The sequence below is a fragment of the Monodon monoceros genome, unplaced genomic scaffold (assembly GCF_005190385.1).
Source record: "Monodon monoceros isolate NGI ecotype Baffin Bay Population unplaced genomic scaffold, NGI_Narwhal_1 Super_Scaffold_12, whole genome shotgun sequence".
Lineage (NCBI taxonomy): Eukaryota > Metazoa > Chordata > Mammalia > Artiodactyla > Monodontidae > Monodon > Monodon monoceros.
Window position 1 is genome coordinate 14,585,929 of NW_021703768.1, and position 21,548 is coordinate 14,607,476.

At 42.0% G+C, this 21,548-nt stretch overlaps 1 protein-coding gene across 1 annotated transcript in view; it reads right to left on the minus strand.

Moving 5' to 3' along the window:
* Nucleotides 1–3,718: 3,718 nt before the first annotated feature.
* MARCH11 (membrane associated ring-CH-type finger 11) overlaps nucleotides 3,719–21,548 on the minus strand; it is a 118,805-nt gene continuing 100,975 nt past the window's right edge. The window contains exon 4 of the mRNA XM_029218797.1: nucleotides 3,719–4,372. Coding sequence (XP_029074630.1) covers nucleotides 4,050–4,372 — 323 coding nt within the window. The 3' untranslated portion in view covers nucleotides 3,719–4,049. The remainder of the gene's footprint in view (nucleotides 4,373–21,548) is intronic.

The following is a 21,548-nucleotide window of genomic DNA, read 5'->3' on the forward strand; positions in this document are numbered from 1 at the left end:
AAACAGAAGCAAGAGCAAGAGCGTGCTTTATTTTGGCATATTTTTAGCTGAACATATAGAATTCAAACATTTTTAAATGATGTTGAAGAAAAATCAGATGACATAATTTATTTACTCTGGGAAATATTTGGAAGTGCTTTCAATAACAGAGAAACTATATTCTACCTCACAAGAGCTACGATATGCTTTCCTCTTCTGAATTAAGGGTTTTGCTGTCTTCTGGGAGAGAGGAAAGCCGTTTGATGCTCCAATATTTCTACCCCTTTAGCTAATTTATTGCAATAGTGCTTGCATGTGACTGCTGCTTACTATTTCATTTTGTAGGATGTCTTCAAACTCTTTTGAGGATAGGGTCACAATTCATTACATTTTACCCCTGACCTTGAGAACTGGGAGTGTTACCCATAGGTATAAGGTCAAGAGAGGACATCCATCCCCCAGAGATGACCATGCCAACCCTTACCATCTGTTGCTTGAGCACCATCTTCTCATGGGTCCCTGTGGGCTTCAGTCCCAGCTACCGAGCCAACCCCATAGGGCTGTATCATGTCTTCAGATGTGCGCTATGCTCCCCCACATGAAATCTCCCACAATTACCAGGACACGCCTCTCTTTTACCCCCAAGCTCTTCCCAGAATGTTCTTCTCCACTTACCTGATTGGCAAACTTCTACTCATGCATCAACGCCCAGGTCCCACCAGCTCCTCAGTGATGCCTTCTCCAGTTGCCTCTGGCAAACTTTTACTCGTGCATCAGCACCCAGGTCCCGCCAGCTCCTCAGTGATGCCTTCTCCAGTTGCCTCAGGGCAACCTGACTGCTCCCGTGGACTGTCACTGCCCTCCACTCACCTGTGACCTGACACTTACCATGCTGGGCGGCACTTCACCCACTCTGAGTCTCCCTGTGAAGCTGGGTCATTCCATGGCCACAGCTCACGGTGTCTGGCACACAGCAGGTACCCCATCAATGTTTGTTCTGTAGATTGGTGGTTGAAAAGAGACAGACTGGATACAGGTCTAAGTTTCTGTATATTTGAAAAGATTTTTAAAGTATTTCCAACTAATTTTTTTTTTTTTACCACGAATGGTTTTGCGATTTAAGACAGGCTGAGTTTGAATTATAGCATTCACAATTGAAATTTAATTGTTTATATCATAACTCATACGGCATATTAGAATTTTATTTATTTATTTATTGGTCCCCTGCCCACACTCCCGCGTGGCATGTGGGATCTTAGTTCCCCAACCAGGGATGGAAACCACGCCCCTTGCAGTGGAAGCATAGAGCCTTAATCACTGGACCATCAGGGAAGTCCCTAGAATTTTTATTTTTAAGCAGTGAATTCAATTCTCTAAATGCACCCATCCCACCCTCCACCCAGAGTGTTGGAGTCTCTATGTAATCATATCATGGATTGTACATTTTGAGTGGAAATTCTGCCAGATCCTTATTCCAATATTGATTTGTGTCACATATGGGTGTGTGAGTGTGTGTGGGCGTGTTAGGAGCTGGGGCCTGTGAAGATGGTGAAGGAAGAAAATGGGTGCAGACAAAAGGGGCATCCGAAGGGCAAGGCCCTGGGAAGGAGGGGAAGCTCGGGGCACACGTTCCTTTCAAGCTGACAAACCCTCTGTGCATCTCATCTCCAGGTGTCTCTGCCTTGTGCACCCCATACAGGGGTTACAGAGAGAGGGTTTCCCATCCTCTGTCCCTCCTTGCTTCTGAGTGAGTTGATATGAATACAAAGGTGCATACTAGTTAGAATACAAACGTGTACGCTTGCTAAATACTGGAGCAGTGATAGTCTAATCTGTGTCTAAAGTCTCTTTATCTGGTATTTTTAACACAATGCTCTAAACAACAGCACCCACAATTATTCTCCATTAAATGTGGCGCCATTGATGACTTCCCTTAGTGATTAAAGTGTCCAGGGCAAGCACCCACACCTGCGGGGCACAAATAATGGATTGCTGCTTTGACAGCAGGTCTGCATCCCTGGCTTCTCTATTAAACAGTCTGCCTTCCTGTCCCAGGTGGCTAAACTCAGGGCAGAGACCAGATTGATAGGACTGATCTCCACCTCTCAGTGCCTCACCCAGGACTGTTGCTCACGTGACATCAAACAATCAACAACACTCTCATTTCCTATATGTGCCCCGAAAGAGTGGCTGAATTTTCCTTCTTTCGTTACTTACTGATTCTTCACATTTCTGCAAATGGTCACATCTTTAATTCATTTGTGACACACTTTTTTAACTGGGAAAATATTATTTCAAGTGTTGGTAGAATTTGCTATGTAGGAATCACAATGCTACCTGTAAATGTTAGCTATTCTATTATGAATCATTCAAAGGTTATTTTTTAGAAAATATTAATAGAATGTAAAGTATTTTATTTCATATGCTTTAAAATCTAATCATCAATTACTTCAAATGACCTACATGTCCAACTCCTGTTTCTAAGGAAAGCATGACCTCCTGCCTCATCTATTCTGTTGCTACCCATTAAAATATGCTATTTACCTCCATTAGAAGGAGAAAAAGGTGCAAAATCCCCAGGTTTCACTATTCAGCAACCTGTTCATGGGGAGTAAATAGCCTCATTTTTCTTTTCCTCTTTTCATTTGAAAAATACTTATCTAGTAAAAGAGAAACACTTCTCGCTGCTGGAGAATATTGCTTCATTAAACCAAGTAACAGAATCAGTGTTTAGATGATTAAGTAGGTATATAAGCTTTCACAAAAAGAAAATCTAATTAAGATGGTACTCATAGAAATCAAGACACGAATAATTAACAAAAATAATTGCGGCTGGTCTATGAGAGGGCTATGCAAATGTGAGGCAGTGTTATTATTACACATGCAATGGTGCAACATTTTGGTGAGCTTTCAGGGTTATAAGTATGTAGGGTGCCCTGCCTGTGTAATATGTACCGCAGGACAGGCACACCTTGTTTTATTGCGCTTCATTTTTTTTTTGTTTGTTTTTTAATCGTGCTTCGCAGACATTGCGTTTTTTTACAGATTGAAGGTTTAGGGCAACCCTGTGTCAAGCAAGTCTATTGGCACCATTTTTACAACAGCATTTGCTCACTTCATGTGTCTGTGTCACATTTTGGTAATTCTCACAATATTTCAAATTTTTCCATTATTATACTTGTTATGTGACCTGGGATCAGTGATCTTTGATGTTACTATTACAACTTGAAGGTTCAGATGATGGCTAGAATATTTTAGATTTTTAAATTAAGGTATGTACATTGTTTTTTAAAGAATTAATGCTATTGCACACTTAATAGACTGAAGTATAGTGTAAACGTAACTTTTATATGCTCTGGGAAGCCAAAAAATTTGAGTGGTTTGCTTTATTGAGATACTCACTTTATTGCGGGTCTGGAACTGAACCCACAATATCTTCAAAGTATGCCTGTAAGACTATTTTATTCCAATTATCTTTATCTTTTTACAAGCTCTCTGTACTGTTTCAGAAGTTAGAAAACAAGCCATAATTCCTAGAACTTGCATTCCTGGTGACAGGTTAATTCATCCTACACAAAAAGTCATGCTCAAGTGTGCCAACCAGCCTGAGGCATGAGGAAGACCAATGCATCACAGAATCACCTCTGTGCTTCTCCCTTGATGGGCACTTTGGAATTTGCCCACAGCATTCTAAACTCTTCCCCATTGGTAGCATGCCTGAAAAATTACACATGGAGCAAAACGTTTGATAAAAATATATTTAAAACAAGGCAAGAAAAAAATAGTTTTGACCTTAAGGATAATGTTCACCATTCTTTTAACCAAGTAGAGTTAAATAATATGTATAATGATTTCAAGTACCAACTCATAAAAGATGTGATAAATCAGAAAGCAAAGAACAGGACTCTTTTTTTCAGAAAAATGTATTTGCAATTCAAATGTTCATATAAAAAGCATAAATTTTAAAAAGTTCATAGACGTGTGTTTTTAGAAGTGCTATGGTTTTGCCATTCACTGCAATTACATTCCAAAATGTGCAGGGTGGTCCACACCGCACCTTCTTAGCTTTGTCACACTGAAGTCACTCTCATCACAACCTCCCCCGAGCTGTTATCTTCTGACAAATCTTCACGGGGCCTCATCCGATTGAACAGATGTAATAACATGTAGCCACACTGAAACCTTGGGGAGGTCAACTGTGTTGGGTGGACCAAGTTCCTGTTTCGTAGAGCCGTCAATGGCAACCATAAAGTTCTGCTTGTGGAAGACTCTCCCCGGCTACTTTCTTCGATGTCTGTGGCTTTGTCATAATTTAATACATCCCAGTGTAAGTTGACAGCTCGCCAGCGTTTAAACACTCTGTAAACTGCAGCTCCTTCATGGACAATGAGACCTAAATTTGAGGGAAAAATGAAAAAGACTGGTCACCATCAAAAGTTGAGAATGTTATGTTGTATGCAGGTAAGGTTAAAGACACAGTCAATTCTCTGTTACGCATCATCATCAAAAACGTGGTGCTCTGACTGCTCAAACACTGCGTCCAATGGCAAGCTATTACCTGCATTACATAGGAGTTGCCAATATTCAAAAATAAGAATCCACTGCCATGCAGACAGTAAAGTCCTCACGGGTGTAAATTACTCGCTCCATTACGGCTCAGAACACCCTTAGGCATTTACGTTGCCTTAGGAGAACCCTTAGGTTCATTTCTTCATTCAGCATCTCTTTCTTGAGTGCCCACTGTGAGCCAAGCAACGTGTTAGAGACTTGGTCCCAGTTGGCAACTTGATTTGTGAAAGAGACAAATATCAAGGTCACTGCCATCTCCCCAGCTTCTAGAACAATGCCTGACACACAGGAGATACGAGCGAACCTTTTGTTATTTTTCCTCTCCTCAACAGTTCAACAAATATTTATTAAGCGCCTGCTTGAGAGATTTATGTATATTATCTCATTTATTTCTCACCACCCCCTTACAAAGTAAGCACTAGCATGTCCCCCATTTTACAAACAAGAAGTTGCTCAAGAGCAGACAGGCGGCAGCAGTGGAACAGGGATTCAAACCCAGGCAGGCGGGCTCCAGAGGGCTCTTTGCTGCTATACATGGAATTGATGATTCCACATTTCTGAGACGAACTTTCAGGAAAGTAAACAAAATAATACGGGAACCTTGGGGACTACAAACTAGCCAACCGTAAGTTGGATATGGTGCCCTGTCGCATGGCTCCATCTCCACCATCCACTCCAGATCCCACCATACCCTGCATTTTTCAGACATTTATATTTCAATGTGTAGTCCAAAAGCTTTTGAATCTGTGACCTAATACAAAAAGGAGTTCCTGGTGGGGAGGTCCCTTCAGGTAGAAAAGTGAGGAGGAGCTTCTCTCAGAGGAATTTGCAATTCCATTGAAAGTTGGAGGAGAAGCCAATGAAGTCTTTCTTAAGAATGGAATATGGCACGTAAGGAGGATGTGTCAGTTTTGACACAATCACTTTTAACCAAAATTTGAAAATGAGAAGATCTTACCACCTCCTAGCATTTAGAATCTCGGGAGTATGTCCTAGAGAAGCTCTCATAAATATGAAAAAGGAAGCATGTTCAAAAATGTTTATTACATATTTGTTTGAGAAAAAAACCGCAAACAATCTCAATGTCCATCCTGAGAAGAATGGACAAATTGTACTGGGTGGATCCAAAGGACTACAGCAATGAAAGAGAAGGGAACAAAGTCACATGCACTAACACGGATAAATCTTAAAATAAGAGTGGAAATCTCAAAGGCACATAACAAATGAAAATTTCAGAAGTATAAATGATTGGAGTGAAGAAATACTATAAATTTTTATGGATACAGATACATATGGTTAAAATGTTAAAACGTGCATGGGAATAATAACCATTAAGTTCATGATAGTGAGGGGGGGTGAAATTGGAGAGAGGCTTCAAAGAGGGCTTTCTATTGTGCCTTTAGTTTCATGGTTTTTTTAAGCTGGGTGGTGGGGATATGAATGTTTAACGTGTTATTCTATATACTTTTCATGTACCCAAATAATTCATAATTTCAAAAGTTATGGAAAATTTATTAGGAAAGGTGACCTAAGATGGGTTGAAGAATAGACAACAGAAGTAGGGGAGACAAGTAAGGAGTTTACCGCATTATATGTGAGGAGCAGAGCGTTAGCAGTAAGGAGAACACAGAGAAACAAAGCAATAAGCTTGTCAGAGGAAAAACTGACAGAAATTGTAAATGCAAGAAGGGGAAAAAAAAATCAGAGGCTCACATTTTTAAGGCTAGAAGACTGGGTGACTGAAAGGATGATAGTAACCTTCCCAGAGGTATAATGAGTACGGGTTTTGAACAAGTTTTTATTGAGGAGATTCTTTCTTTTTTTTTTTTTTTTTGTCAACTAAAACAATGCCACAGAGGTGATGGAGATACCCAGTCTTTGAAAAATCACACCTACCTAATATGAGAATTTAAGTTTTACATCTATCCCTTACCAGGAGATAAACTTCTGGCACACGTGACTTAAGAGCATTCCAAAGATACTAACATAGGCCACTAAAAAATGCATATGCTCTAATAAATAAAAACGTCTTAAGCCCAATTATTGTACACCAGCAAAATAATGAGAAGTAATGTAAACTTCTGTTAATCATAGCAATTCAATGGTTTGATTCCTTTTTCCTAAAGAATAATCAGAGTTGACCCAACTGACCAGATGTTTTGGGGAAACAGAATTATAAGTCAAGACTACCAGAATTTAATTGGTAATTCTAATATTAGCTTTTTGAAATCTCCCTGGCTAATGATTTAACTTTTCTGGTTCTGTTTTTCCTCCTTAAAATGCAATTGGAATGCCTAATCTATACATTCAGTGGAATGGTATGAAGATAAATTGGAATTCATGAACTATAAAGCACTCAGATTTCTTTGGAGATGGTAACTATCTAAATACAAGACATTATTATTGAATAAAAAATCAATAGTGAATCTATGTGGTGAGAAGCATTCATTCACACTAGTCATAAGACCATTACAGTCTGCAACAGGTTCATTCTTGTTAAGTGCAGTGATGGGGGGCTGACTTCACCAGGGGAAACCACTTGTTTCACAGGATCCTCTTCTTTTTTTTTTAGTGATTTCCTTTGAAAGGCCAGAAATCAGATCATTTACTCAAGCTGAAAGTCATTTTCTGGGAATATATTCCTGGTAGCACTTTTCTAAATATTATACATAAATCTATCCAACGTGTAGAAATAAATCCCATAGGTCTTTATAGTACATTTTGAACTAAATTTAAAGAAAGAGAACTACTTGAAGTTCTCATGAAGACACAGTCCTCCTGAATTTCTAGCTCCATGTGCTGCTTCTTCATTGCATTCAGGTTATGAGTGACGTTTAGACTCTGCTTTATTCCCCGTGAAAGTTTGGAATTACTCCTCATCCTCTAGAGGCTTAAATTTTACTGAAATAGGAGGAACCCCATCTCACCCTCCTTTGTAATGTAAACTTTTCCCCTTTCTCCTTAAGATTTTTCTGGGGCAGTGGCAAATGCCATTTGTACTAGTGGTTATGAGAAGACTTGACTACTGCGATCATTGAAATCCAGAGGTAAGGATTCATTTAACTCTAGTGCAATGTTTGAGAATCTGGCTATTAAAAATCGTACTGCCCTCCTGTCTTACTGATGATAGGTCCCATCTTGTTTCATAACTGATCAGTTCACATCCTTGAGTAGCCTTCACTCTCTGTGTAATACCTCAAGTTAAGCCTTAAAATGAATCTGTCACCTTGACATTTCAGGTCATAGGAAGACAGGCTTGGATTTGCTTCATCTGAGTCACTAACTCTGAAGGGAAAAGCAATTATAATTTCTATAAAATGTAAATATTAAATGTTACTTGCTACATTATTAATGGCAAAGGTGTCAACAAGGTGTGATTCATGGGAACTTGGGGTTTTGAAACTTGAGGAGCGTGTGTGTGTGTGTAGGTGTCCCTGTGTGTGCAGTTGGTTGTTTCTTATCATTTTCTTGCCAGTAACATTAACTGGAGCATTCCCTTATTGATGTGCAAAGGAACATTTTTGTTAGGGAATAATCTTTAACGACAGAGCAGGTTTAAGTATTTTCTGGTTTCATTGAAATAAAAGCACAGTGTTTATGTAAGTAAAATATATCCCGAAATTGGAAATGGTGTGTTAGTTGAAATTCTAGGCTAACTACCCATGAAATAATGGGAAGACTCTCAAGGTACACAGACTCACACATGTGCATGTGTGCGCACACACGTACACACTCACCGTTTGTCTATGTTTATTTCAATATAGACAAATGGTGTGTTACAATTAACAGAGACTTGCAAAATTTATGTTCAAATACAAACAAATGTTGATATTAACTACCAAACCACCAGTCTAACCATTTCACTTCTTGTGTTGCTTGTTTCAGCTTTTGTTTGAATAGATTTGGTCATTTTTCATAATTTAAAAACTAAATTTTTATCTAGGATCGGTTCTGTGCCCAGTGCTTTTACATGCACAATTTTCATTTAATCTTGACTGTGACTCTACAAATATATATTATTGAATAGTTTCATAGTTAAGGAAATTGAGACCTAGAGAGATTTAGCCAATTGTCCAACATTATGAAGATATCAGCTCTGAGAAGGAAGCCCAAAATTTGTCTATATGTAAACCTTGAGTGCTACAGTGCTATTCATTCTAAATACCCAGTGGATGGCAGCCTCTCCTAGTCATAGAATGACCAACTGAAAGAGATATTGCTATGGACTGAATGTTTGTATCTCCCCCAAATTCATTTGTTGAAGCCCCAATCTGCAACATGATGGTATTTGGAGGTGGGAGGTAATTCATGAGGGTGATTAATGCCCTTATAAAAATTGGGAGAGACATAAGTTTTCTCTGTGTGTGTGTGTGCATGCACCAAGGAAAGGCCATGTGACAATATAACGAGAAGATGGCTGTCTGCAAACCAAGAAGAGAGCCCTCACCAGACTGAATGTGCCAGCACCTTGACCTTGGACTTCCCACAGCCTTCAGAACTGTAAGAAATAAATGTTTGTTGTTTAAGCCACCCAGGCTGTGGTATTTCGTTATAGCAGCTCAAACAGGCTAAGATAGACCTGGTATAAAAACTACATCATCCTCATTTAAAATATGAGTAAATTAAGCCCCGGAGACTATGATTTGGGCAAAGTTATACAATTAGTTGCCATTTTTAATATCCTTGTGTGTCACCGACACTGTTTCATCTCTAGGAGTGCCGATAAAACAGTGCCTTCCATCTGTCCCCATCCTAGGAGAGAAAAGGTTGAGGAACCTCATATGAAGGCAACACTGTAAGTGGTGAACACTCCATCTGGTAAGCTGCACTCATCCTGAACTTTCCCAAGAAATGTAAGATCCTGATAACACAGCCTAAACGCCTGTGTGCTGTTCAATCACAGAGGGCCTTGGGAAAGCCAAAGAACTCGCAGCTCACAGCGGATATTTGGCCAGAAAAGGTTCTCTTGATTGTGTGAAAATGTCTAAGATTTCTCAGTTAAATTTAACCATTCTCCCTGGCCAAGATTCTCATTCTCATTCTCCCTCTCCCCCCGTACCTCTCTCAGTGAGTTTCCATATAACCAAACTCTATACGTATAACTGTGTCATTCTGGAAAGTCAGTGTGCACCAGGAGCAGAATGGTGACTTTGGGGCCCCTATGGTTACAGTTACGGAGAACAGGGCTTCCCTGGTGGTGCAGTGGTTGAGAATCCGCCTGCTAATGCAGGGGACACGGGTTCGTGCCCCGGTCTGGGAAGATCCCACGTGCTGCGGAGCAACTAGGCCCGTGAGCCACAACTACTGAGCCTGCGTGTCTGGAGCTTGGGCTCCGCAACGAGAGGCCGTGACGGTGAGAGGCCCGCACATCATGATGAAGAGTGGCCCCTGCTTGCCACAACTAGAAAAAGCCCACGCACAGAAACGAAGACCCAACACAGCCAAAAATAAATAAATAAATAAAATTAAAAAAAGAAAAAGAACAGATTAGAGAAGATTAGAGTCAACCTCATAAAGTGGCTCCATTTTTTAGTCCTTAATTCCCACTGGAACTTGAGGAAGACCAGAGTGTGGCTGCACAAAAGAGGGTTAACTAAATGAGACTGTGGCCCAAGATACCCTTTGTTGGGAATCATCGTTGCTAGAATGTAATCAAACGCATGAATCCTCCTGGCACATCTTCCTAAGATACTCTACATTTAAATGCCCAACCATTATGGAAACTTAGATGTAAGTGTAGAGGTAATCACTTTAAAAGTTACTCTTCCATTGTTGAATCTTGTTAATATGAATCTTGAAGAAACAACCACAAGTCATTTCTATATACACTGAATGGTTTTTGTTGGGACTCAACTATATATGAAGCTTAAAGTAAAACAAAAACCAGGAAAGAAAAAAAAAGCAAAAATATAAAACTTAAAGAGAGATACAAAGATTGAAAGACAATACATATTCCATTACAGAAAGACAATACATATTCCATTACAGAAATCACTAAGCTCACAAAAGAAAGCTATCATTAGCTGATATCCTAAAATCTAGGCCTCTGGGAACTACAATATCCTGATTATATATGGGGATTTTTGTGAAACATATTTCCAATATTGCCCATCAGAACAAATAATGAAAAGATATATCCTGCATAAAATGTACTTACATCTCTAAAAGATGAGTTGATTCTTCTATTGTTGAATATTATATATATATATATATATATATATAAATATATATATAATAAGAACCAAGTTGAGAATGGCAGGCTGGTCATCAAAGTTTAAAGCTCAGGGGTTCAAACACAGATTCATCACTAGCATTGGTAGTAAAACCTTCTTTGCTAAGAAATGTGATAAGGACAACGAATTATTCAGAAACTTTCCACAACATGAAAACTCTTGACACTAGAGGCTGGCTAGTTTCCAAATATGGATGATCTAATCCACCTCACCCGCAAAGTAAAGAACAGCACACATGAAGAAATGATTATGACAATGATTATGACAACAGAGCCTAAATGACCGTTTCTCTGAGAGCACACAAAAGGAAATTCATGGTGTTTGTTTTACAACACTGCCACCCTCTATGTCTCCCTCTCCACTCAATGAAATCTGCCGTCATCAGCCTGGTTGCAAAGAACACATTTGTGCTGTTCCTTCAATGCTGATGACCAACACTGCCTGGGCACAGAACAAGATGCAAAGGCAAATTTTAACATGGAGTGTAACCTCTCACTAGTTGGCAGTGAGGGAAGCACCCCCTTTTCTAGAAGGTCTTGACATAGGTTGGATCTGGTTCTTAACCTACCATCTTTATTTCAGTTAATGATCATCCCCCAAGTCAGTTAAGCTGAAACCCAAGAATCACCTAGACTAGTCTATCCTCTTGCATGAAATTCTGCTAATTCTGTCTTCTTAGCAAATCTGAGATAAAACCATGAAACACAGAATCATCTCTCCGTGACCCCAATCAGTCATGTGCTCCCTGAGGACAGGAACCCTATTCCTACTTCAATTGCTGTCATGAATCCAATAGTCACAAAAGGACTGTGCCCAGGCCAAAAGCCTAAGAGGCAGACATGGATTCCTCTCTTCTATTTCCAGGCAAAACAGGAGAATTAAAAAAATGCTGTCCATTTATCTGACCACTTGGTCTTCTAAGAAGCCAATCCATCAATCAATTATTTTAATGAATTTTTTTCTTCCTTAGTAGAGAGGAGATTCCGCTGAACTTTCAATTACTAGCCCTGGAGCACAAATCTACCATAGGCATATTCACAGAATATTCCTCAAAAGCTGCAAACTTGTTATACATTATAAAATATATAATATGTTAATTTTTTTAAAAAAGGATTAAAAGAATTCACTGGAGAGAAGAATTGTTATATTATCTAAGTTTCCATCCAAAAGTGCTTGAGGAAAAAAAGATCTATGGATATGATTATTTCAATAAAAGAAATAAAGGAATGAGTCCAATACTTTTATAGGTAATAAAGGTATCCTAGAGTTCCCCTGTAACTGGGAGCATGATTTAGAATCAGTTTAATTTCAGCTGAATGCAACTCCAATTCATGGACAGATGGAACACCTGGTAGCAAAGAGTAACATCATATCACAGAGATGAGAAGTTGTCAAATGTAGTCACTGAATTTCAAAATTAGGAAATATTGGGTATGATTTAACCCAACCTGTTCACATGGGGGGGATGAAGTCTCTGAGGCCCAGAGAAGTGACACGGCTTGACCAATGGGCCACAGTTAAGTGTCCAAGCCCAGAATCAGAGCCAGACCCCTGATGCCTGATCCAATGCACTCCCTCTGCAAGAACTCAGATCTCAGGAGCCACCCCTGGCCGAAGCTGTTCCTCACTAGTGTCTGTTTGGCCCAAGGGATATTACACTGACTATGAAGTAGACAGAATCAAAATCTCTTTTCAGACTAAGATGGTCAGTTCTCCTCTGGTCTTTATTCTAAAGTGTGCATTGCAGCATCTGGATGGGAGATGGGAGTAATCCTCCCAGTTTATAAAATAAATAACTCTGCAAACCTCAATATTACAGTATTTGGTTAAAAAGCTTATCAATGTCTATCTTCTGGGTTAATTAACGCCTCAAGGATTGGGAATCTACTTTGGTAGATTTCCATTTGTTTCCCACACTCTGGACCAAAGCCAGTTCTTAGAAGGAGTCTATTAGTGGACTTTTCCTAGTGGCAAGTCAAGATATGTACAACTAATTTTCCCTTCCATCTCCAATGGATAAACTGTCTACTCCAAACGTGCAGATTACGATTTTATTAATCTTTGGGGTAAACAATTCATGTATTGATTGTTCCATTTCAGGGGTGAGAACAGCATTTTAAAAGTTTTAATTGATCTATCTAATTAAAACCTGTGGGCTTCCCTGGTGGCGCAGTGGTTGAGAGTCTGCCTGCCGATGCAGGGGACACGGGTTCGTGCCCCGGTCTGGGAAGATCCCACATGCCGCGGAGCGGCTGGTTCCGTGAGCCACGACCGCTAAGCCTGCGCGTCCGGAGCCTGTGCTCCACAACGGGAGAGGCCACAACAGTGAGAGGCCCGTGTACCGCAAAAAAAACAAAAAACAAAAAACAAAAAAAACCCCCAAAAACCTGTTTCTCTCTGGACCTGACATAGGCTATTTCACATTTGTTGGCTTTGCTTTTCATTTCTCTTAAATCACACAGACTGTGGGTAAAAATTCCAAACAGAAGCTGCCATCTCAGCATAAGTACAGTTTCTAACTCTTTGAATTCATCCACATAACATCAGTAAGATTTTTAATTGAAAAAGCAATAAAAATTTTTATCCTGAATATAAAAATGCTCAGACCTTAAGTTTCCTTAATATCCTATTCTGTGATCTAGCAAGAAAATTCAAGGTTGAGATGTGATTCTTTACATAAATTATTCTTATCAAGAAACTGTTTCACTCAGAACAATGCAAAGAGAGAGAAATGGCTTTTGGTATGGTATATTTTCCATTCTCTTTACTAATGTTTCTGTATGTTGTGGTTCTATGAATTTACAATAAATAAAGGCTTCACAAAACAGCTACATTACTTTGGGTTTCTAAGGAAAATTTTTTCTCTATTTCTGATCTAAAATCAGTAGTTGAAGAAAGTATTTATTCCTGATTCCGTGCCTTAGGTGTTCGAGACAGCAACTGACGAAGTAGTTTCACTTTATTGAATAGACAACATTTTGTAAGGTAGCCATTTGAGCTCACCATATAAGGAGATAGATAGAATTAATCACATAAATATTTTTACACAGGCTCTGGAGCCGCAGTGGCCGGAGTCCAATCTTAGGTCCCTCTTCCAATCTGTGTGACCTCTGGAAACTGGTTAATGGCACCTTAGTTTCCTCATCTCTGAGGTGAGAATAGTACCTACACCTCATTGGGTTGCTGTGAGGACTGAGTGTGAAAATGCAGGTAAAGTGCTTAGAATGTTGCCTGGACCAGGGTAAACACACTCTTAGTCATCACTGGAGATTTGATTTTAAAACCTCCTTTCAACGTATTTGGAAGCAGCTGAAAACATATACAGGCTCCACCTCTCTGCTCCTCTGTGTGCTTCCTCATGACCCCAGAGAAACCCTGGCAGCGTGCCACAGTCCCACATCCTCTGTGTGCTACGTAGGAGCATCGTTTAGAAAAATCACGTTCACACTCTCCGTCGTGAGAAAGTTCTTTGTTGCAAAATAGTGTGAAGCGAGGAGGCCCCCAAAGAGGTCGGTGCCAGTTCTGAAGAACAATCTCCAGGTTCCCAGGTTAAGGGAGCTGTGTCATCTTGTCATGGTTCCCATTGCCACGGTCTACTCTGCTTTCTCTTCCAAGGAAAACGTCCCATGTTCAAGTTGAATTGGCCTCTTTAATAACCTCATTTTAGAGTAGCCTAGGGATGTACTCAGATCTCTCTAAAGTAGTTGCAATTGTTCCAACCCTCACGTGTTTAGAAATCACACAACCACTCTCGTGGAAAACAGTAAAGACAAAGAAAGAGTGAAGTCGCACAAAACACACAAACACACACACACGCACACGCGCACATGCGCGAATGCTCACATACAGAGCGAAGCCACAAGGGGTGTCCCCTCCTGATGCCTCAGCTGACCCCTACAATCTCAGATGATTTGTCCCCTGGCTCCTGGATCTCCTCAGCCCCACAGACCCACACTCCTCAGGTCCATGTGGAAGACTTGACCGTGACCTGACCTGCATAACCCTTGCCCTCCGCTGTCCCTCCTTCACTCCATCCCGGGCCTTTCCCTTCCAGAAACTGGTCCAAGTGCAAAAGCCCTGACACTGTACCAGCACTGCCGACAACCACCACCTCCGCTGCTTCTCACTCACCTGCTTTCTTCCTTTCAATGAGTGCACCCGTTCTACTTCCTGAAGACCTCGAGCCCCTCGATTGGGCAATCTTTCCCCACTCTGCCAGCTTCTTTCTGGCTCTGGTTGCTTCCCCAGCCACTGAGAAAGCAACCCCATCCTGTAACCGTCCTCCACCACTCAAGGTGAAGGGCAAGGTTCATCTCGCTGCTGGTCTCCCAGCAGCTCTGTATATAAAACCTCATCTTAGCCCAGTCTCGCCATTTCACCGCTCTGCACCCACTCTCACTGCTAGCGGGTAAGAATACACAGCCTCATAGCCCTGGATGTTGGGGCCACCCCCGGCCCAGCCTCGGGAGGGCACGCAATCACGCCCAGTGGTTCTTCATGTCTCCTGGCTCAGCTCCCCTCCCCAAAGCCCTGCGCTGCTGACTGTCATTTTTAATTCCGCAGACTCCTGTCCCCAGGCTGTGCCTTCCCTGTCTCCACAGATGACCATACTATCTGCCTGCCTGAAAAAGGGGAGATCTTTGGCAAGGAGGACCATCTGTTTACTCTCCCAGAGCAGCGTGTGCGGCATCTCCAGCTGCGCCCGCCCTCTTCTCCCCCGCCTGCCCATCTCAGGGGTGAGGGCGCCCTTCCTGTGCAAGACACGGACCCCTCCCCTGTGTGCTGGGCTCTATCTCCGCACCTCAGGGGCATCAAGCTGTCCCCTCCCACCTGGATCTTCAATCTGCCTTCTGATTTCTTCTGGGTCTGTCTTCTTCTCAGCATTTTGCTCAAACCTCGCTCCATCATTAAAACAAATAAACAGGAACTTTCCTCAATTCTACACCCCCCCCCAGATTCTACCCTCATTTAACTGTGCCCCTTTTCAGCCAAGACTTATAAACTTACATTTTGAACCCCTTCTGCCTATCCCAGCCATTCTCAGCAATCTTGTGTCTATCCACCGAACCGCCGTATTGCCAGATCCAGTGATACGTTTTGTCCTGATTTCACCTGCTCTTGGTAAGGCATCTGGCACTGTTGGCCACTTGCTCCTCTGCCCCGGTCCGTTCCTCCCCTCGCCCGGCCCCACTCCCTCCTCCTGTGGCCGCTCTCCCCTCTCTGCCTGCTCTGTGTCTCACTGTGCTCCGCAGACTGCCGCTCATATCACCCAAATCACTTGCCCTCGCAGACGCTGGTTTCAACCACCAGATACAAATCCCCAGCCCAACTTTCCAACCCTAAGTATGATTAACCTTCCCCCACCTGCACTCACATATATTTCTCTCCTGGCACTTTCCACGTTGTATTTTATTTTATTTTATTTTTTTTGCATTGCGCGGGCCTCTCACTGTTGCGGCCTCTCCCGTTGCGGAGCACAGGCTCCGGACGCGCAGGCTCAGCGGCCATGGCTCACGGGCCCAGCCGCTCCGCGGCATGTGGGATCTTCCCGGACCGGGGCACGAACCTGTGTCCCCTGCATCGGCAGGCGGACTCTTAACCACTGCGCCACCAGGGAAGCCCTCCACGTTGTATTTTAATTGCTTATTTCCCTGACTGTCTCTTGTCAGCAGCTGGAGAGCAGGGAGGATGCTATATTCCAAAAGCTTTTCTGCAAAGGCCCAGATGGTAAATATTGTAGGTCATGCACACATCATGGTCCCTCTTTGATGAGGCTGCAAGCACTCACTGACAACACATCAGTGAATGGATATGACTGGGTTCCAAGAAAACTTTTTTTATGGCCACTGAAATTTATATTTGATATAATTTTCATATGCAGTGAAATAATATTCTTTTAATGTTTGTTTGACCATTTCAAAATCATTCTTAGATCATGGATTATACAAAAACAGGCAGCAAACTGTGAACTACTTGTATTTCTATCCTGTACTTTATTATTGGGACACAATAAATACCCAGTGAACGTTGGCCCAATAGATGACTGATACTTATTTGGCTAAACCGCCCCAACTGAGACAGGCTGAAAGATTCACACTATTTCCTATGGAGGAAACAAAAGTCAACAATGACAATGTATTCGGTCTGCTGCTCGGCTTATCATGTCCATGTTTCTCCAAAAGAACTTGAACTGTACAAGGTCACAAGAGGGGAAGGTTTGGGGTTGGGTTTTCTCCCCCAGGAGGAGGCCTGAAGAGTTAACTCACTTTGAGAGACCATTTCAGGCACAGCCTTGAGGACAAGTAGGAAAAGCAAGTTCCTTTCTGCTTTCTCTCCGGGGGTTTTAAAGGCAGCGATACCACTAATAACAAACTATGATAATAATCTTTGGAAAAGTTGGTAAACATCAGTGTGACCAAGGCACAGAATAGCCTATAATTTGTACTTCCAGAGTAAAGAGATAATAACGGCCTGCTTCTCAAAGCATATAAAGGGTAAAGCTCTGTTCTTTCTCTAACGATGCTGAATTACAAGGGCCCATTCTGCCTCTCCGTCCAAGGGGCCTGGCTAGATTCTATGTGAAGCTGCGGCATTTCCTGGGGCACCAAGCCCACTAATACATTCTGAGATCAGGAAATAATGACCTGTGCTTGTAAAGGAATTCTGCTCTAAGGAACGATTCCAAACAAGCCAGGAGAGCATCCGAATCTGGTAACAGGCACGGCTGCAAGGATGACAGACCAACCAGCGCGGCCCACCTCGCAGCCCAGTCCTGGCCTGGGAGGAAGCTTGAAGGGAAACCCAGAGGGGCTCTGGGCCAGAGTAGAAGGCCTCTGTCCAGCGGCTGGGCAAGGGTCTCCCAAGTGGCCAAACTGAGACGCTGGAGGGACGTTGGTCCCCGATCAAATGATAGATCAGGAAATAGAAGCAGGAAACGGAGCAGAGGTGGCTGATAGTCCTCTCCCGTCTGGAGGGAAAACTGTGATAGGACGATTCAAAAAGGAAACACCGGGCTAATCGACTTCCTTAGTTATTCTGCCAGACACCGTTCAAGCTGAGCTGCTTTTATCTCACGCCTTATATGATTCACGCAGACTCACCCACATCCGTGCTTCCTATGAAACTCAGAGTGAGACAAGGGCAACAACACCTCCCATCATCCACTGCAACCTAAAGCGCCAACCAGGCACTCACGCAGCCTTCTGCGTCTCCCCCCAGCCCCCCGCCTCCCCTCCGTGGCCGAATGTGGACCCACTGACGTCCAGGCTCCGTTTTCCTGAGTGATCCCAGTGGCTCAGATCCCAAACTTGGTGGTAGTGGTGGTGACTGGGGTGGGAGCGGGTGGAGTGTGATGAAAGGTGGGCTCCGTCCACCAAAAAAATCTACTTCACGTAGATTTGAAATCTTATGATCAAACTCCCTGACAATTTTAAATGAGTTGGCGCTGTACCATTTGGTGGCCCTGAGAAGAGGTGTCCCCACTTCCCAGAGAGAAAGTCTCTTCGATGCGGAGACGCCCCATGTCAGGTCACACTGGACTGACTCCGTGGTCTAGGCTGTCCCCTGGGAGGGCTGAGACGTCTGTCCAACATCCACAACCCCTTCTGTGAAAGAGAGTGCCCCACAGGCCCTAGAGAGTGCGGTGAACTTCAGTGTTCTCTCGGTAATTTTACATTTTTCTCCTGGAACTATTTGATAACTTTTATATTTGCCCATAAATATACTGCAGCTTAAAGAAAATGCTATCTCTCTATCACGACCCGGGAGCTGAACTTTTTATAAATCTCGCCAACTGCTGTCATTTCAATCACACATCTGTATGGTAATGACCCTGTGTGACAAGGTAAGGAGCAGAAGCTCTCTGGAGGGCGCTCCCCAGCAAACCCATTTTTCTCTGCTCTAAGTTATGGCATGTTTCAATTCCAATGTTAATTTCTTTCAGTAAATGTTCTTCACCTAAAACACTTTAAGAAATATTGTCACCTTCTGAATCACGCTGGGAAATGCCAGCGAGCATGGACAATTTTAAACAGGTGATGGTTTCAATGTCACTTATATTTTGTTTGGAACGCATTAGAATTTTCTTCCCTTAGTTGATTCACTTTCTTATGCTTTGCTTATGCTAATTGGGTTATACGTGTTGAAAATGAGCCACAGGAAGGAGGGTGACCTAAACGCACCATTTTAGGCGGAAATAACCCTGGCATTCAATAGACAACTGGTCATCCTCCATGGCAAGGACTCATTTGTGGTAACCAAGACTCTGATTATCCTGAAATTCTTTGTCAAACGTCTTCACCTTTCCTCATATAATATCAAAAAAATAGAAAATGTACACTTTACATTTCACATCAATAAAACGTTAAATCATGTGTTACCGTTAGCTGCTCTATATGGAGAAAAAAATAGCAAAGTAAAGCAATACCAAAAGCAAGAGAGAATTACTGTGTCTTTTTTTTCCCGGTACGCGGGCCTCTCACTGTCGTGGCCTCTCCCGTTGCAGAGCACAGGCTCCGGACGCGCGGGCTCAGTGGCCATGGCTCACGGGCCCAGCCGCTCCACAGCATGTGGGATCTTCCCGGACCGGGGCACGATCCTGTGTCCCCTGCATCGGCAGGCGGACTCTCAACCACTGCGCCACCAGGGAAGCCCTACTGTGTCTTTTAAAAAGTAAATATAGGTCTTATATCATCAATCCAAAATCATAGGAATAGGTTGTATTTACCTACTTATTGTTCTAAAGTTCTATAATGAAATGTGAATAAAAGTTACCAACTGGTAACTCTAAATAGTTTTCTTACATGTGCCCAAGTAGCTTTAGCTAGGTATATTACCAATTGTGAAAAACAGATTTTCTAAAGGGCCATGATATATATAAGAATTTATCTGAATTTTTAAAAAATTATTTAGATTTGAAACTTAGGAAAAGAAAACTTCATGTTGAACAGTATGAGATTTCTGCAGAAGAAGCATTCTTCAGTATTGACTATAATTGATACAGAAAGAAGAAACTTTGATCAGATCCTCGTCCTAGTATATCTCAGGTTATTTTTGAATACCATACTGAAATACCGGATCTGCGCTATAAACACTGCACTGATTCTCTTAGAAAATAAAATCCAGCAGGGGTGATCCAGATCACTGCCTCTCAAAACCCCTGGCTTCGCCAGCACGTTTAGGAGCTCTGGGGTCAGTTTCTCCTACCTATTATACTGTTGACACTGAGGGGATTTCAATTTTCAATCTCTTCTTTTCGTGTAGTAAATGCTCCCTGAAATTGCTTTAAGAAAAATTGCTTCCCTCTGTCGCATGGCTCTGTGGCTAAAGTACCGATTCTGTTATTGCTGGATCTTCTGATTATTCTATTTCTCAAATTCAAGTGCAAGCACGCAGAACAGAAGAGGTACACACACACACACACACACACACACACACACACACACACACGAAACAAGCAGCAACCAAAAGTACCTCTCAGGGCGCTTTTGAAATAATGAGATAAAGTATGAGATGGTTGCTTATGCCGTTCTGCTTTTGAAAGCTTCACGTGGCATCCCTGGTGTCCCCTAAAGATGCCAGGCAGGATGAGCTGCATAGCAGCAAGGCTCACTCTTACTTTCTTACATAAAATTGCCCCGCAAAACCTAAATTGTCACAAAATGGATTTTTAAGAAAACCACTAGAATGGGGTTAAATATAGTCCAAACTACAAATGTCAAAAAGCAAACTGTGAAAAAGATCTGGAGGATACACATCAAAATGTTGAGAGGGGACATTTCTGCAAAGGAAGTGACATAACAAAAGGGCAGTGTGAGGGAAATCGCCTTTTTAAAAACTTTACATATTTCACAATTGTAAACACAAAATGTTTTTTAATTTGAATAGGCATATATTTATACTGTGCGGACGATTAAGAAAATCTTTAAAAAAAACAAAAGTAATTCAAGTTTTTAAATTTTGTAGCCATAACCAGTTCCTTCCCTTACCATCCCAGGGAAGATACAAATATTTTCCCGACGTGGTTTTGGCACTAACTTGGAGTGTTAATGTGATTAGGTATAAGCACTGCTACCTCTCTTTCGGGAATCCCACTAACATAATAGGGTTTTCGTTTTAGTCTGTTGCTCCTACAAAGAGACTGAACTCACCTCATGAGGTTCCACCAGACACTGACGAGACTTGGTAAACTGCCCCCACCTTCCAGAGGCAACGTAATCAAATGACCCCCCGTCCTTATGGCCGAGTCTTACTTAGCCCCTCATTTCTGTGAGTCATTCATAAACGTATTCCTCTCGTGGCCCAAGCTTCCCTTGAGTTACACGGCCGACGGAAGTGTTTTATGTGCAAAGTGTGGAGCTGAGACCCAGGTCCTGTGCCCGGAGCCTTCCGCCAGGCATTTGCTTTTCATTTCTAAGTTTGCTAATCTTTCTTTGTCCACTGTGCAAATCTTCTTAGGGAGCCAATGCAGGCCTGCTGTGATTATTACTTCTCCCTAAGTTGCTGACCCTGGGCTACAACATCTTGGTGATTTAAATCCTTTATATTAGTTTTCCTGGTGCACAATCATAGTCTGAATGCCATTTATGTAAATATTTAAAAGAGCTCCACAAACATTAATACAAAGTTATATCTCTTTGTACTTCCATTTCCTTAAGACGTCTCCCTCTTACAGCTCTCTGTTTATCTCTTGACCACCACCCTCTCACCTTTAACACCCTTCTCCTAACCCTCTTGAACTCATTTTCACTTTATTCATCTCTCATGGAA